This window comes from Somniosus microcephalus, chromosome 12 (assembly GCF_052327205.1).
Source record: "Somniosus microcephalus isolate GS21.2 chromosome 12, FLI_Smic_1.0, whole genome shotgun sequence".
Taxonomy (NCBI): Eukaryota; Metazoa; Chordata; class Chondrichthyes; order Squaliformes; family Somniosidae; genus Somniosus; species Somniosus microcephalus.
The window spans coordinates 213,241,724-213,261,159 of NC_140998.1; the positions used below are offsets into that span (position 1 = coordinate 213,241,724).

Here is a 19,436-nt window from a genome sequence, read left to right on the forward strand (position 1 = left end):
TTTCCCCGTTTTTCCAGGTAGGCCTCGAAGCCTCGGCTTCTCCTTCACACCCACGCCCGAGCTAGGCACCTCCCGGCCCCACTCGAAGACTGGAGGGCCGAGCCTCAGCCCAGCGCCGCTAGGGTGCGCGCGCAGCAGGAGCTGAGACACGGCGTCTCTCTCTGGCTCGGCCGGGGGGGGCGGGGCTTGCTGAGCGTCAAGCGTCACCCCTGGCAAACCGGCCCCCCGGCCGTCTCGCACAGCCGCAATCGGCGGCCCTTCACCTCGGGGGGGGGGGGGGGGGCCGCAACCCTCTGCGGGGGGCCGCGACCCTCGGGGGGGGGGGGGGCGCGACCCACGGGGGGGCCGCGACCCTCGCGGGGGGGGCCGCCAAGCGTCACCCTGGCAACCGGCCGCCCGGCCGTCTCGCACAGTCCGCAATTGGCGGTCCTTCACCTCGGGGGGGGGCGGGGCGCGACCCTACTGCGGGGGCCTCAGGCGACCCTCGAGGAGGGAGGGGGGGGGGGGGGGGGAGGGGCGCGACCCTCGGGGGGGGGGGCCGCGACCCTCGGGGCGGGCCGCGACCCTCGGGGTGGCCCCCCGCCCCTCCCTCCCCCCCCCGCCCCTCGCCCCCTCCCCTCCCTTCCCCCCTCCCCCCTCCCTTCCCCCCCCCGTGCCCCCCTCCCCTCCCTCCCCCCCTCCCCTTCCCCCCCTCCCCCTCCCCTTCCTCCCCCTCCCCCCTTCCCTTCCCCCCTCCCCTTCCCTTCCCCCCTCCCCCCTTCCCTTCCCCCCCTCCCCCCCTTCCCTCCCCCCCCGCCCTCCCTCCCCCCCCCCAGTCGCTCTCTCTCTCTCTCTTCCAACAACAACATGCCCTCGAAAAAGCCTCGGCACCGCCGGGCACTTCAGCTAGTCTATATATATAAACCGGTATGTCGCTCTGTCTGTCTCTCTGTCTGTCTGTCCAGCTATACAATCAAAAGTTATATAGCGTACCTACACTTATGGTATATCGAAAAAAAGCTTCTCGTTAGGGAACTCTCGAGGGCATATTTACTTTTTCATCAGGCAAAAATTGTTTGGACAGTATACAAAAAACGTTCAAAAATCCTCAAAAATCCACTCATTAGCGGTTGACCAATCCTACCTCTCATTATCATTGAGTGACGTGCTGCTTGACCAATCCTGCAGTTCATTCCCCTGATGGTTGACCAATCAGTGCGTCACAGGGGGGTCCTAATCCTCCAGTCTCCCTAAACTTCGCCGCCATTTTTTCCATCCCCACAGGGACAGCAGCAGCAAAAGAAACCCCCACATTGCGGCTCCCGATCCCGCTCCCGCCCCGCCGGAGCGGCAGGTAAGTTGGCCTCACTCGGGCCATGCCTCGCAACCGCTCGGCCCGACACACACAGCGGTCGGGGGAGCGGCAGCGGCCGGCCGTCAGCTGCGCAATCCGCGGGGGAGCTCAGCTCGGGTCTGTCTCGGCCCGGCCGCGCCTCCAGCGCTAGGCCTCGCACGGCCGCTATCACAACGGCACCGGGCCTCAGGCGCTAGGCAGGGAGAGGGGAGGGAGGGGAGGGAGGGAGAGGACAGCACAGGGAGGGGGGAAGAGGGAGAGAGAGGGGGGACAGACAGGGGCAGGGAGACCGCGCGCCCCAAAATTGCCCTGGCAACGCCGGGCACCCCCTGCTAGTTCTATATATAAACCCCCGAACCCCTCGATTAGATTCCAGCCTGTAACTCACTCCCGGGTATCTGTTATTCTATATATAAACTCCCCGAACCCCTCGATTAGATTCCAGCCTGTAACTCACTTCCGGGTATCTGTTATTCCATATATAAACCCCCCGAACCCCTCGATTAGATTCCAGCCTGTAACTCACTCCCGAGTATCTGTTATTCCATATATAAACCCCCGAACCCCTCGATTAGATTCCAGACTGTAACTCACTCCCGGGTATCTGTTATTCTATATATAAACCCACCGAACCCCTCGATTAGATTCCAGCCTGTAACTCGCTCCCGGGTATCTCTTATTCCATGTATGATGCCAGCTATTAACTCATTGTTTGCCCATGTTTCTCACACATTCAGTGAAGGAGAATGCTCTCACCATAGCTCCTGTGAGGAGGCAGATGAATTTGCCACAAGCAGTGACAGGTACCACTTCGCCATATCCAATGGTGAGGAAGGTGATGGGAATCAGCCACATTGAGGTGAGGATGTTGTTGGTGCCGTTCTGGTGATTTTGCCTGCAGAGTGTGAGATCGGACAAGGGTCAGACTCCATCAGGACACACTGATCCCGAGCATCACAGACACAGTTAGCTACAAAACAATGCCCGCGTTCAAACTGTTTCATTGCTTGATCGTTAAATGTGGAGAAGGAAGGAAGAAAGGGAGAAAGAAGGCGAGAAAGATAAAGATGGAGAGAAAAACAAAGATAAAGATGGAGAGAGAAAGAATGAGCGAGAGAAAGAGCGAGAGGAAGAGGGAAAGGGGGAATGAAAAGAGACAGAGAGGGAAAGAGAAAGAGGGAGTGAAAGAAAGAGAGAAAGAAAGAGGGAAAGATAGAAAGAGGGAAAGAAAGGAAAAGGGAGAAAGAAAAAGAGAGAAAGAAAGAGAGAGGGAAAGAGAGAAAGAGAAAAAGATTTTAAAAAACCGACTTGCATTTATACAATGCCTTTCACGCCTCGGGACGTCTCAATCCATTACCTACAATGGAAAGTGTGTGTCTGGATGTCGGGTGAGGTCATCACTGAGCGCAACTGTGATGCACTCCATGGTCGAATAGCCCCACCCCACCCGGAAACTGTTCGGACTCACGTACAGAAATGGCCATTTGGACGAGGGACCCCTGCAGCTGTGGGCACCTTCGGGCCACGAGACAGGAATACGAGGAAAAGTTGTTAAAACATGGACGACGCAAGGGCTCGGTGCACTGTGCGGGGACCACGATCATCGCTCACTTTGGAAAGAGGGCAGAGGGAGGGCCGCCAGATTCATTCCCAGTTTGAAACAGCTTAGATACCAAGATAGGCTAAAAGAGTCGGGACTCCACACTTTAGAGAAGCGTAGACTGAGCGGGGATGTGATTGAGGTTGAGGAGATGATGAAGGGAATAGATTGTGTTCCAGTTGACAGTTTGCTCCAATTAAATAGGTTCGGGAGGACCAGGGGTGACGATCTCCAGTTTAATGAGGCCAGATCTGGGTTAGATGTCAGGAGGTGGTGCTTTTCCCGGGGGAACAGCGGACCTCGAACAGGCTGCCGTCTTGAGCGGTGGACGTGGACTCGCTGGATTCCTTCGAACGGGCCCTGTTTCAGGCTGGGGCGGAGATCACCTCGTACAGAAGGGTAGGTACTGCAGGGAATGATCAGGGCCACAGTGATCTCCCGGACTAGTTTCCATTGCCTATCTGGGAGGAACTTCCCAGATTTTTCTCCGCCACCCAAATTAGCCTGGGTGTTTCTAATCTGATTTTCTGGCCTCTCCCGGGATCTCACGAGGGTTTGGGATGGGGGGGCGGAGTCAGCATGTTACGATGCACAAGGGCATCACGGTTGTGTTAGAAAAAGCAAGATAGAATTGCATTTCTCCAGCGCCTTTCACGATATCAGGACGTCTCAAAGCGCTTCACAGCCAATGAAGTACTTTATTGAAGTGTGGTCACTGTTGTAATGTGGGAAACACGGCAGACAATTTGCGCACAGCAAGCTCCCACAAACAGCAATGTGATAATGACCGGATCATCTGTTTTAGTGATGTTGGTTGAGGGATAAATATTGGCCCCAAGACACCGGGGAGAACTCCCCCTGCTCTTCTTCGAAATACTTCCATGGGAACTTTTACATTCACCTGAGAGGGCAGACGGGGCCTCGGTTTAACGTCTCCTCTGAAAGACGGCACCTCTGACAGGGCGGCACTCCCTCAGTACTGCCCCTTCCGACAGTGCGGCGCTCGCTCAGCGCTGCCCCTCCGACAGTGTGGCGCTCCCTCAGCGCTGCCCCTCCGACAGTGCGGCGCTCCCTCAGCGCTGCCCCTTCCGACAGTGCGGCGCTCCCTCAGCGCTGCCCCTCCGACAGTGCGGCGCTCCCTCAGCGCTGCCCCTCCGACAGTGCGGCGCTCCCTCAGCGCTGCCCCTCCGACAGTGCGGCGCTCCCTCAGCGCTGCCCCTCCGACAGTGCGGCGCTCCCTCAGCGCTGCCCCTCCGACAGTGCGGCGCTCCCTCAGCGCTGCCCCTCCGACAGTGCGGCGCTCCCTCAGCGCTGCCCCTCCGACAGTGCGGCGCTCCCTCAGCGCTGCCCCTCCGACAGTGCGGCGCTCCCTCAGCGCTGCCCCTCCGACAGTGCGGCGCTCCCTCAGCGCTGCCCCTCCGACAGTGCGGCGCTCCCTCAGCGCTGCCCCTCCGACAGTGCGGCGCTCCCTCAGCGCTGCCCCTCCGACAGTGCGGCGCTCCCTCAGCGCTGCCCCTCCGACAGTGCGGCGCTCCCTCAGCGCTGCCCCTCCGACAGTGCGGCGCTCCCTCAGCGCTGCCCCTCCGACAGTGCGGCGCTCCCTCAGCGCTGCCCCTCCGACAGTGCGGCGCTCCCTCAGCGCTGCCCCTCCGACAGTGCGGCGCTCCCTCAGCGCTGCCCCTCCGACAGTGCGGCGCTCCCTCAGCGCTGCCCCTCCGACAGTGCGGCGCTCCCTCAGCGCTGCCCCTCCGACAGTGCGGCGCTCCCTCAGCGCTGCCCCTCTGACAGTGCGGCGCTCCCTCAGCGCTGTCAGCCTAGATTTCTGCGTTCAAGACTCTGGAGTGGGACTTGAACCCACAACCTTCTGACTTTGAGGCGATAGTGCTACCAAGTGAGCCACGGCCGACACTACAAGCTGGATAGACCAGAGGGGTCCTTGCCTTGCCCCTTATTATCCGTAGGAGACCGCTCGAACAAACCGGCCACGACAGTGTCCCGTGAAGTTGCTTACCTCTCACAAAGGGTCAGCATCCAGGAGGCAATGAACCAGACGAATGAGATGAAGAGAAAGAGAATCTTGCCTGGGCAACTGTTCATGAGAATCTTCAAGACAAAGTGGAACTTTAGGCTGATCTTGCCGAAGGACCCGATGGTCTGATAGGACGGGTTCAGGACCTTGCTGTGCGTAAAGATAACCCGCTGAATCAAGTAGACGCGGAGGAACATCAGGTTGGACAGGATGATGCCCGTGTTGGACAAGTGCACGTTGGAGGTCCCAAGGAAGGCGGCGGGAAAGGGGTGGACAGCGCAGACCAGCAGCTCAAGGGCCACGCGAAGCTTCTTCACCTTGGTCAGTGCCACCCGCCACTCATTCATACCTTCGTCAATCATAAACAGCTGCAGTAAAATTCAAGGCAAGAGTCAACGGGAGGGGCGAATGCTCACCGAGTCAATCATAGGAACGAAAGAAAACATAGTCACAGGAGGAGGCCAGTCGGGCACCTCGAGGTTGTTCCATCATTCAGAGGAACACAGGAACAGGAGGAGGCCATTCAGCCCCTCGAGCCTGTTCCATCATTCAGAGGAACACAGGAACAGGAGGAGGCCATTCGGCCCCTCGAGCCTGTTCCGTCATTCAGAGGAACAGGAGGAGGCCATTCAGCCCCTTGAGCCTGTTCCACCGTTCAGAGGAACAGGAGGAGGCCAGTCGGCCCCTCGAGCCTGTTCCACCGTTCAGAGGAACAGGAGGAGGCCAGTCGGCCCCTCGAGCCTGTTCCACCGTTCAGAGGAACAAGAGGAGGCCATTCAGCCCCTCGAGCCTGTTCCATCATTCAGAGGAACACAGGAACAGGAGGCGGCCATTCAGCCCCTCGAGCCTGTTCCGCCATTCAATCAGATCAGGGCTGATCTGTATCTTAACTCCATCTACCCGCCTTGGTTCTGTAACCCTTAATATCCTTACCCAACACAAATCTCTCAATCTCAGTCTTGAAAGCTCCAATTGACCCCCAGCCTCAACAGCTTTTTGGGGCGGAGAGTTCCAGATTTCCACCACCCTTTGTGTGAAGAAGTGCTTCCGGACATCACCCCTGAACGGCCTGGCTCTAATTTTAAGGTTCTGCCCCCTTGTTCTGGACTCCCCCCACCAGAGGAAATAGTTTCTCTCTCTACCCTGTCGAATCCTTTAATCCTCTCAAACACCTCAATTAGATCGCCCCTTAATCTTCTAAACTCGAGGGAACACAAGCCTAGTCTGGGCCAACCTGTCCTCGTGATTTAACCCTTTCAGTCTGGAAGCAGACGAGGCTGGTTGGGCCATTGGAAAGACAGACTCCCATTTCTCCAGCGCCTTTCACCACCTGAGGACGCCCCAAAGCGCTTCACAGCCAATGAAGTACTTTTTTTGAAGTGTGGTCACTGTTGTAATGTAGGAAACGCGGCAGCCAATTTACGCACAGCAAGCTCCCACAAACAGCAATGTGATAATGACCAGATCATCGGTTTTAGTGATGTTGGTTGAGGGATAAATATTGACCAGGACACCGGGGAGAACTCCCCCTGCTCTTCTTCCAATAGTGGTCACGGGATCTTTTACGTCCACTTGAGAGAGCAGACAGGGTCTCGGTTTATCGTTTCATCTGAAAAACGGCACCCCCTCAGTACTGCCCCTCCGACAGTGCGGCGCTCCCTCAGTGCTGCCCCTCCGACAGTGCGGCGCTCCCTCAGTACTGCTCCTCCGACAGTGCGGCACTCCCTCAGTACTGCCCCTCCGACAGTGCGGCACTCCCTCAGTACTGCCCCTCCCCCACAGTGCGGCGCTCCCTCAGTACTGCCCCTCCGACAGTGCGGCGCTCCCTCAGTACTGCCCCTCCGACAGTGCGGCGCTCCCTCAGTACTACCCCTCCGACAGTGCGGCGCTCCCTCAGTACTGCCCCTCCGACAGTGCGGCGCTCCCTCAGTACTGCCCCTCCGACAGTGCGGCGCTCCCTCAGTACTGCCCCTCCGACAGTGCGGCGCTCCCTCAGTACTGACCCTCCGACAGTGCGGCGCTCCCTCAGTATTGGCGCTGGGAATTGTTGGCCTGGATTATGGGGCTCAGGTCTAGCAGAGCGGGGACTCGATCCCACGACCGTCTGAGCCACAGCTGTCCCCATCGAAGTTCGGGCTCTCGATCTCAGTCCCACACTTGCCTGGTCGCAGTAACCAACCCAGCCAGCGGGGGAGCCCCGACTGCATCGGGTCGAATCGGGAAATATTCAAAGGCTGCCTCGTGTGGAGAATGGCTGGTATCTCCTCACTCAACTGTGCGAGGGCGAGATAATCTACACTGTCCACACCCTGCCAGCATTACAGGTTTATCAGGGCCTCGCACACACACTCTGTGGTGCCAGTGCGACAGGAAACGGGGCAGGATGCAGTTCTTGTGAAAAGGAACTTGATTTCAGCAAAGGATTGTTCTAGAAGATTGTATACACGTTGTTTTTCCATTGGCATCACTGTTAACCCATCCACCATCCTCACAGTCACTGGACAAGCTGCTCTCGAGAACGCCATCTCCTTCTGTATCTCCTCGCCCGCCCTAAGATTGAGCTCACCCAGAACTCCGCTGCCCCGTGTCCCAACTCGCACCGAGTCCCGTTCACCCATCACCTCCCCCGCTGTCACTCGCCGATTGGTCTCCCGGTCCGGCAACGCCTCGATTTTAACATTTTCATCCTCATCTTCGAATCTGTCCACGGCCTCCTCGCTCCCCCTCCCTATCTCTGTAATGACCTCCAACCCTCCCAGATCTCTGCGCTCCTCCAATTCTGGCCTCTTGAACATCACCCGATTTCCATCGCTCCACCATTGCGGCCGTGCCTTCTGCCGCCTGGGCCCCGAGCTCTGGAATTCCCTCCCTAAACCTCTCCGCCTCTCTCCCCTCCTTTAAGACGCTCCTTGTTATAAATCTCATCATCATCAAGAAACTACTCGTGAAATAACGCTGGACGGCCAGCTGGTGGCGCCGTCCAAGGAGTATAAATACTCGGGCGTGGGCCCAGCTTGTCCAGGGACATTTTGTAAGACAAGGAACTAGTGAAGTACAACTAGACCTCCATGTTCTGAAACAAGTTGATTAAAGCCTTGCTTTATGCTGAAACCAAGTGCGTAGTGAGTTTTATTACATCACTCCTTAAAACCGACCTCTTTGACCAAACTTTTCTAATATCTCCTGATGTGGCTCGGTGTCAAATTCTGTTTGATAATCGCTCCTGTGAAGCGCCTTTGGATGGTATGCTATGTAAAAGGCGCTATCTAAATGCAAGATGTAATTGTTGTTAATTCATTCCGCGATGCGGGCTTCGCTGGCGAGGCTGACATTTATTGGCCATCCTCAAGTCGCCACTTGAGAAGGTGGTGGCAGGCGGGCCTTCTCTGTGAACCGTTGGTAGGGGGTCTGGTATAACTGAGGGGCTCGCGAGGCCAAATCGGAGGGCAGTTAAGAGTCAACCACATTGGTGTGGGACTGGAGTCACAAGTAGGCCGGACTGGGTAATGACGGCATCTCCCCAGCGCCTTTCAACACCTCAGGACGTCCCAAAGCGCTTCACAGCCAATGGAGTACTTTTGAAGTGTGGTCACTGTTGTAATGTAGGAAACGCGGCAGCCAAATTGCACACAGCAAGCTCTCACAAACAGCAATGTGATAATGACCAGAATATTTGTTTTTAGTGATGTTGCTGAGGGATAAATATGGGCTCCAGGACTCTAGTGATAATCAGGCACCCCATCCACCACCTTAAACATTCCCTCCCTCCACCACCGGCACACCGTGGCTGCAGTGTGGACCATCTACAAGATGCACTGCAGCAACTCGCCAAGGCTTCTTCGGCAGCACCTCCCAAACCCGCCACCTCTTCCACCTAGAAGGACAAGGGCAGCAGGCACATGGGAACACCACCACCTCCAAGTTCCCCTCCAAGTCACACACACCATCCTGACTTGGAAATATATCGGCCGTTCCTTCATCGTCGCTGGGTCAAAATCCTGGAACTCCCTCCCTAACAGCACTGTGGGAGCACCTTCACCACACGGACTGCAGCGGTTCAAGAAGGCAGCTCACCACCACCTTCTCAAGGGGCAACTAGGGATGGGCAATAAATGACGGCCTTGCCAGCGACGCCCACAGCCCGAGAATGAATTTTTAAAAATACCAACAATGCCCAGATTCCTCACCCATGAAAGATGGTGGGTATCATCGTGCCTGTTATAAAAGCAAACCAAGCACTGGGGGTCATTTCTAGAGAGATGGAATGGAAAAGAAGGGAAATTATGTTAAACTTAAAGTAGACAAATTATGTCAGACCACACTTGGAGCCCGGTGCACAGTTCTGGTCTCCATATACCTTGGTTAGACCACACTTGGAGCACTGTGCACAGTTCTGGTCTCCATATACCTTGGTTAGACCACACTTGGAGCACCGTGCACAGTTCTGGTCTCCATATACCTTGGTTAGACCGCACTTGGAGCCCGGTGCACAGTTCTGGTCTCCATATACCTTGGTTAGACCACACTTGGAGCTCTGTGCACAGTTCTGGTCTCCATATACCTTGGTTAGACCACACTTGGAGCACCGTGCACAGTTCTGGTCTCCATATACCTTGGTTAGACCACACTTGGAGCACTGTGCACTGTTCTGGTCTCCATATACCTTGGTTAGACCACACTTGGAGCACCGTGCACAGTTCTGGTCTCCATATACCTTGGTTAGACCACACTTGGAGCACTGTGCACAGTTCTGGTCTCCGTAAACCTTGGTTAGACCACACTTGGAGCACTGTGCACAGTTCTGGTCTCCATATACCTTGGTTAGACCACACTTGGAGCACTGTGCACAGTTCTGGTCTCCATATACCTCGGTGAGACCACACTTGGAGCACTGTGTACAGTTCTGGTCTCCATATACCTTGGTTAGACCACACTTGGAGCACTCTGCACAGTTCTGGTCTCCATATACCTTGGTTAGACCACACTTGGAGCACTGTGCACAGTTCTGGTCTCCATATACCTTGGTTAGACCGTACTTGGAGCATTGTGCTCAGTTCTGGTCTCCATATACCTTGGTTAGACCACACTTGGAGCACTGTGCACAGTTCTGGTCTCTGTATACCTTGGTTAGACCACACTTGGAGCACTGTGCACAGTTCTGGTCTCCATATACCTTGGTTAGACCACACTTGGAGCACTGTGCACAGTTCTGGTCTCCATATACCTTGGTTAGACCACACTTGGAGCACTGTGCACAGTTCTGGTCTCCATATACCTTGGTTAGACCACACTTGGAGCACTGTGCACAGTTCCGGTCTCCGTATACCTTGGTTAGACCACACTTGGAGCACTGTGCACAGTTCTGGTCTCCATATACCTTGGTTAGACCACACTTGGAGCACCGTGCACAGTTCTGGTCTCCGTATACCTTGGTTAGACCACACTTGGAGCACTGTGCACAGTTCTGTCTCCATATACCTTGGTTAGACCACACTTGGAGCACTGTGCACAGTTCTGGTCTCCATATACCTTGGTTAGACCACACTTGGAGCACTGTGCACAGTTCTGGTCTCCCTATACCTTGGTTAGACCACACTTGGAGCACTGTGCACAGTTCTGGTCTCCGTATACCTTGGTTAGACCACACTTGGAGCAATGTGCACAGTTCTGGTCTCCATATACCTTGGTTAGACCACACTTGGAGCACTGTGCACAGTTCTGGTCTCCATATACCTTGGTTAGACCACACTTGGAGCACTGTGCCCAGTTCTGGTCTCCCTATACCTTGGTTAGACCACACATGGAGCACTGTGCACAGTTCTGGTCTCCGTATACCTCGGTTAGACCACACTTGGAGCACTGTGCACAGTTCTGGTCTCCGTATACCTTGGTTAGACCACACTTGGAGCACCGTGCACAGTTCTGGTCTCCATATACCTTGGTTAGACCACACTTGGAGCACTGTGCACAGTTCTGGTCTCCATATACCTTGGTTAGACCACACTTGGAGCCCGGTGCACAGTTCTGGTCTCCATATACCTTGGTTAGACCACACTTGGAGCACTGTGCACAGTTCTGGTCTCCATATACCTTGGTTAGTCCACACTTGGAGCACTGTGCACAGTTCTGGTCTCCATATACATTGGTTAGACCACAAGTGGAGCACTGTGCACAGTTCTGGTCTCCACATACCTTGGTTAGACCACACTTGGAGCACTGTGCGCAGTTCTGGTCTCCGTATACCTTGGTTAGACCACACTTGGAGCACTGTGTACAGTTCTGGTCTCCATATACCTTGGTTAGACCACACTTGGAGCATTGTGCACAGTTCTGGTCTCCATATACCTTGGTTAGACCACACTTGGAGCACTGTGCACAGTTCTGGTCTCCATATACCTCGGTTAGACCACACTTGGAGCACCGTGCACAGTTCTGGTCTCCATATACCTTGGTTAGACCACACTTGGAGCACTGTGCACAGTTCTGGTCTCCATATACCTTGGTTAGACCACACTTGGAGCACTGTGCACAGTTCTGGTCTCCATATACCTTGGTTAGACAACACTTGGAGCACTGTGCACAATTCTGGTCTCCATATCCCTTGGTTAGACCACACTTGGAGCAATGTGCACAGTTCTGGTCTCCGTAAACCTTGGTTAGACCACACTTGGAGCACTGTGCACAGTTCTGGTCTCCGTAAACCTTGGTTAGACCACACTTGGAGCACTGGGCACAGTTCTGGTCTCCATATACCTTGGTTAGACCACCCTTGGAGCACTGTGCACAGTTCAGGTCTCCATATCCCTTGGTTAGACCACACTTGGAGCACTGTGCACAGTTCTGGTCTCCATATCCCTTGGTTAGACCACACTTGGAGCAATCTGCACAGTTCTGGTCTCCGTAAACCTTGGTTAGACCACACTTGGAGCACTGGGCACAGTTCTGGTCTCCATATACCTTGGTTAGACCACCCTTGGAGCACTGTGCACAGTTCTGGTCTCCGTATACCTTTGTTAGACCACACTTGGAGCACTGTGCACAGTTCAGGTCTCCATATCCCTTGGTTAGACCACCCTTGGAGCAATGTGCACAGTTCTGGTCTCCGTAAACCTTGGTTAGACCACACTTGGAGCACTGTGCACAGTTCAGGTCTCCATATCCCTTGGTTAGACCACACTTGGAGCACTGTGCACAGTTCTGCTCTCCGTATACCTTGGTTAGACCACACTTGGAGCACTGTGCACAGTTCTGGTCTCCATATACCTTGGTTAGACCACACTTGGAGCACGCTGCACAGTTCTGGTCTCCATATACCTTGGTTAGACCACACTTGGAGCACGGTGCACAGTTCTGGTCTCCATATACCTTGGTTAGACCACACTTGGAGCACCATGCATAGTTCTGGTCTCCAAATACCTTTTGTTTCTGGAGCTGTATCCCAGCACAAGGGGAATTAAAGGGCCAAAGTGATTCAGGAGGTTACAATTACCTGAATATCCCTCATGTGATAGGCCAATATCAAGCCAAGGAGCAGGAGGGTTGAGAATGTCATGGCAGCTCTGAGTACATCAGTTATCAACTGCAAGACATAAAGGAACAAGTATAATTCAGAAAGCTAACAGGAAACGAGTAAACATGTCCATATAGGCGGCCCTGAAACTTCACCAGACACAGATTGGACAGGGCGCCTCCAAGAGTTGTCAGCAAGTCAGTTTGAAGGTCGCATTTCAAATACTGACACACTCCCGGGGACACCCTGTAAATACTGACACACTCCCGGGGACTCCCTGTAAATACTGAAACACTCCCGGGGACCCCCTGTAAATACTGACACACTCCCGGGGACCCCCTGTAAATACTGACACACTCCCGGGGACCCCCTGTAAATACTGACACACTCCCGGGGACCCCCTGTAAATACTGACACACTCCCGGGGACCCCCTGTAAATACTGACACACTCCCGGGGACCCCTTGTAAATACTGACACACTCCCGGGGACCCCCTGTAACTACTGACACACTCCCGGGGACCCCCTGTAAATACTGACACACTCCCGGGGACCCCTTGTAAATACTGACACACTCCCAGGGACCCCCTGTAAATACTGACACATTCCTGGGGACCCCCTGTAAATACTGACACACTCCCGGGGACCCCCTGCAAATACTGACACACTCCTGGGGACCCCCTGTAAATACTGACACACTCCCGGGGATTCCCTGTAAATACTGACACACTCCCGGGGACCCCCTGTAAATACTGACACACTCCCGGGGACCCCCTGTAAATACTGACACACTCCCGGGGACCCCCTGTAAATACTGACACACTCCCGGGGATCCCTGTAAATACTGACACACTCCCGGGGACACCCTGTAAATACTGACACACTCCCGGGGACTCCCTGTAATACTGACACACTCCCGGGGACACCCTGTAAACACTGACACACTCCCGGGGACTCCCTGTAAATACTGACACACTCCCCGGGATCCCCTGTAAATACTGACACGCTCCCGGGCACACCCTGTAAATACTGACACACTCCTGGGGACCCCCTGTTAATACTGACACACTCCTGGGGACCCCCTGTAAATACTGACACACTCCCGGGGATTCCCTGTAAATACTGACACACTCCCAGGGACCCCCTGTAAATACTGACACACTCCCGGGGACCCCCTGTAAATACTGACACTCTCCCGGGGACCCCCTGTAAATACTGACACACTCCCGGGGATCCCTGTAAATACTGACACACTCCCGGGGACACCCTGTAAATACTGACACACTCCCGGGGACTCCATGTAATACTGACACACTCCCGGGGACACTATGTAAATACTGACACACTCCCGGGGACCCCCTGTAAATACTGACACACTCCCGGGGACCCCCTGTAAATACTGACACACTCCCGGGGACCCCCTGTAAATACTGACACACTCCCGGGGACCCCCTGTAAATACTGACACACTCCCGGGGACCCCCAGTAAATACTGACACACTCCCTGAGGCCCCCAGTAAATACTGACACACTCCCCAGGAACAACCTCTAAATACTGACACACTCCCGGGGACCCCCTGTAAATACTGACACACTCCCGGGAACCCCCTACAAATACTGACACACTCCCAGGGACACCCTGTAAATACTGACACACTCCCGGGAACCCCCTATAAATACTGACACACTCCCAGGGACACCCTGTAAATACTGACACACTCCCGGGGACCCCCTGTAAATACTGACACACTCCCGGGGACTCCCTGTAAATACTGACACACGCCCGGGAACCCCCTGTAAATACTGACACACTCCCGGGGACCCCTGTAAATACTGACACACTCCCGGGGACCCCCTGTAAATACTGACACACTCCCGGGGACTCCCCTGTAAATACTGACACACTCCCGGGGATCCCTGTAAATACTGACACACTCCCGGGGATCCCTGTAAATACTGACACACTCCCGGGGACACCCTGTAAATACTGACACACTCCCGGGGACTCCCTGTAATACTGACACACTCCCGGGGACCCTTGTAAATACTGACACACTCCCGGGGACTCCCTGTAAATACTGACACACGCCCGGGAACCCCCTGTAAATACCGACACACTCCCGGGGACACCTGTAAATACTGACACACTCCCGGGAACCCCCTGTAAATACTGACACACTCCCGGGGACCCCCTGTAAATACTGACACACGCCCGGGAACCCCCTGTAAATACTGACACACTCCCGGGGACACCCTGTAAATACTGACACACTCCCGGGGACTCCCTGTAATACTGACACACTCCCGGGGACCCCCTCTAAATACTGACACACTCCCCAGGAACAACCTCTAAATACTGACACACTCCCGGGGACTCCCTGTAAATACTGACACACTCCCGGGGACCCCCTGTAAATACTGACACACTCCCAGAGACCCCCTGTAAATACTGACACACTCCCGGGGACCCCCTGTAAATACTGACACACTCCCCAGGAACAACCTCTAAATACTGACACACTCCCGGGGATCCCCTGTAAATACTGACACACTCCCGGGGACCCCTGTAAATACTGACACACTCCCGGGGACCCCTGTAAATACTGACACACTCCCGGGGACCCCCTGTAAATACTGACACACTCCCCAGGAACAACCTCTAAATACTGACACACTCCCGGGGATCCCCTGTAAATACTGACACACTCCCGGGGACCCCCTCTAAATACTGACACACTCCCCAGGAACAACCTCTAAATACTGACACACTCCCGGGGACCCCTGTAAATACTGACACACTCCCGGGGACCCCCTGTAAATACTGACACACTCCCGGGGACACCCTGTAAACACTGACACACTCCCGGGGACTCCCTGTAAATACTGACACACTCCCCGGGATCCCCTGTAAATACTGACACGCTCCCGGGCACACCCTGTAAATACTGACACACTCCTGGGGACCCCCTGTAAATACTGACACACTCCCGGGGATTCCCTGTAAATACTGACACACTCCCAGGGACCCCCTGTAAATACTGACACACTCCCGGGGACCCCCTGTAAATACTGACACTCTCCCGGGGACCCCCTGTAAATACTGACACACTCCCGGGGATCCCTGTAAATACTGACACACTCCCGGGGACACCCTGTAAATACTGACACACTCCCGGGGACTCCATGTAATACTGACACACTCCCGGGGACACTATGTAAATACTGACACACTCCCGGGGACCCCCTGTAAATACTGACACACTCCCGGGGACCCCCTGTAAATACTGACACACTCCCGGGGACCCCCTGTAAATACTGGCACACTCCCGGGGACCCCCTGTAAATACTGACACACTCCCGGGGACCCCCAGTAAATACTGACACACTCCCTGAGGCCCCCAGTAAATACTGACACACTCCCCAGGAACAACCTCTAAATACTGACACACTCCCGGGGACCCCCTGTAAATACTGACACACTCCCGGGAACCCCCTACAAATACTGACACACTCCCAGGGACACCCTGTAAATACTGACACACTCCCGGGGACCCCTGTAAATACTGACACACTCCCGGGGACCCCCTGTAAATACTGACACACTCCCAGGGACACCCTGTAAATACTGACACACTCCCGGGAACCCCCTATAAATACTGACACACTCCCAGGGACACCCTGTAAATACTGACACACTCCCGGGGACCCCCTGTAAATACTGACACACTCCCGGGGACTCCCTGTAAATACTGACACACGCCCGGGAACCCCCTGTAAATACTGACACACTCCCGGGGACCCCTGTAAATACTGACACACTCCCGGGGACCCCCTGTAAATACTGACACACTCCCGGGGACTCCCCTGTAAATACTGACACACTCCCGGGGATCCCTGTAAATACTGACACACTCCCGGGGATCCCTGTAAATACTGACACACTCCCGGGGACACCCTGTAAATACTGACACACTCCCGGGGACACCCTGTAAATACTGACACACTCCCGGGGACCCCCTGTAAATACTGACACACTCCCGGGACTCCCTGTAATACTGACACACTCCCGGGGACCCCTGTAAATACTGACACACTCCCGGGGACTCCCTGTAAATACTGACACACGCCCGGGAACCCCCTGTAAATACTGACACACTCCCGGGGACACCTGTAAATACTGACACACTCCCGGGAACCCCCTGTAAATACTGACACACTCCCGGGGACCCCCTGTAAATACTGACACACGCCCGGGAACCCCCTGTAAATACTGACACACTCCCGGGGACACCCTGTAAATACTGACACACTCCCGGGGACTCCCTGTAATACTGACACACTCCCGGGGACCCCCTCTAAATACTGACACACTCCCCAGGAACAACCTCTAAATACTGACACACTCCCGGGGACTCCCTGTAAATACTGACACACTCCCGGGGACCCCCTGTAAATACTGACACACTCCCAGAGACCCCCTGTAAATACTGACACACTCCCGGGGACCCCCTGTAAATACTGACACACTCCCCAGGAACAACCTCTAAATACTGACACACTCCCGGGGATCCCCTGTAAATACTGACACACTCCCGGGGACCCCTGTAAATACTGACACACTCCCGGGGACCCCTGTAAATACTGACACACTCCCGGGGACCCCCTGTAAATACTGACACACTCCCCAGGAACAACCTCTAAATACTGACACACTCCCGGGGACCCCTGTAAATACTGACACACTCCCGGGGACCCCCTGTAAATACTGACACACTCCCGGGGACTCCCTGTAAACACTGACACACTCCCGGGGACTCCCCTGTAAATACTGACACACTCCCGGGGACACCCTGTAAATACTGACACACTCCCGGGGACACCCTGTAAATACTGACACTCTCCCGGGGACCCCCTGTAAATACTGACACACTCCCGGGGACTCCCCTGTAAATACTGACACACTCCCGGGGACTCCCTGTAAATACTGACACACTCCCGGGGACCCCCTGTAAATACTGACACACTCCCGGGGACCCCTTGTAAATACTGACACACTCCCGGGGACACCCTGTAAATACTGACACACTCCCGGGGACTCCCTGTAAATACTGACACACTCCCGGGGACTCCCTGTAAATACTGACACATTCCCGGGGATCCCTGTAAATACTGACACACTCCCGGGGACTCCCTGTAAATACTGACACACTCCCGGGGACCCCCTGTAAATACTGACACACTCCCGGGGACTCCCTGTAAATATTGACACACTCCCGGGGACTCCCCTGTAAATACTGACACACTGCCCGGGGACCTCCTGTAAATACTGACACACTCCCGGGGACTCCCTGTAAATACTGACACACTCCCGGGGACCCCCTGTAAATACTGACACACTCCCGGGGACTCCCCTGTAAATACTGACACACTCCCAGGGACCCCCTGTAAATACTGACACACTCCCGGGGACTCCCTGTAAATATTAACACACTCCCGGGGACTCCCTGTAAATACTGACACACTCCCGGGGACACCCTGTAAATACTGACACACTCCCGGGGACCTCCTGTAAATACTGACACACTCCCGGGGACTCCCTGTAAATATTAACACACTCCCGGGGACTCCCTGTAAATACTGACACACTCCCGGGGACACCCTGTAAATACTGACACACTCCCGGGGACACCCTGTAAATACTGACACGCTCCCGGGGACCCCCTGTAAATACTGACACACTCCCGGGGACTCCCCTGTAAATACTGACACACTCCCGGGGACTCCCTGTAAATACTGACACACTCCCGGGGACCCCCTGTAAATACTGACACACTCCCGGGGACCCCTTGTAAATACTGACACCCTCCCGGGGACACCCTGTAAATACTGACACACTCCCGGGGACCCCTTGTAAATACTGACACACTCCCGGGGACTCCCTGTAAATACTGACACACTCCCGGGGACTCCCTGTAAATACTGACACATTCCCGGGGATCCCTGTAAATACTGACACACTCCCGGGGACTCCCTGTAAATACTGACACACTCCCGGGGACCCCCTGTAAATACTGACACACTCCCGGGGACTCCCTGTAAATATTGACACACTCCCGGGGACTCCCCTGTAAATACTGACACACTGCCCGGGGACCTCCTGTAAATACTGACACACTCCCGGGGACTCCCTGTAAATACTGACACACTCCCGGGGACCCCCTGTAAATACTGACACACTCCCGGGGACTCCCCTGTAAATACTGACACACTCCCAGGGACACCCTGTAAATACTGACACACTCCCGGGGACCCCCTGTAAATACTGACACACTCCTGGGGACACCCTGTAAATACTGACACACTCCCAGGGACCCCCTGTAAATACTGACACACTCCCGGGGACTCCCTGTAAATATTAACACACTCCCGGGGACTCCCTGTAAATACTGACACACTCCCGGGGACACCCTGTAAATACTGACACACTCCCGGGGACCTCCTGTAAATACTGACACACTCCCGGGGACTCCCTGTAAATACTGACACACTCCCGGGGACCCCCTGTAAATACTGACACACTCCCGGGGACCCCCTGTAAATACTGACACACTCCCGGGGACTCCCCTGTAAATCCTGACACACTTCCTGGGACTCCTTGTAAATAGTTACACAGTGCTCAAGTGCTTGCCTAATTGCCTGCTGTACCTGCATGTTAACTGTCTGTGATTCGTGTACTAGGACACCCAAATCCCTCCGCACGCCAACATTTACTAGATTCTCGCATTTAAAAAAATGTCCGGTTATTCTATTTTTCCTACCAAAGTGGATCATTTCACACTTCCCCACGTTGGGAATGGTAAATTTTGAGTTCGGTGGCACGGGGCATCGGGATCACGAGCAGCGTTCAGGTGAAACTGGGTCGGTGTGGGGTGGGGGTTGGAGCGAGGGATAATCGGGCTTCAAGC

General features: G+C 55.0%; 1 protein-coding gene across 1 annotated transcript in view; it reads right to left on the reverse strand.

Moving 5' to 3' along the window:
- Positions 1–19,436, reverse strand: part of LOC147110026 (small conductance calcium-activated potassium channel protein 3-like) — a 48,999-nt gene that overhangs the window by 18,933 nt on the left and 10,630 nt on the right. The window contains exons 2-4 of the mRNA XM_086004022.1: positions 12,452–12,541; positions 4,945–5,330; positions 2,090–2,228 (exon numbers count right to left, since the gene is read on the reverse strand). Of these exons, the coding sequence (XP_085860148.1) occupies positions 2,090–2,228; positions 4,945–5,330; positions 12,452–12,541 (615 nt within the window). The remainder of the gene's footprint in view (positions 1–2,089; positions 2,229–4,944; positions 5,331–12,451; positions 12,542–19,436) is intronic.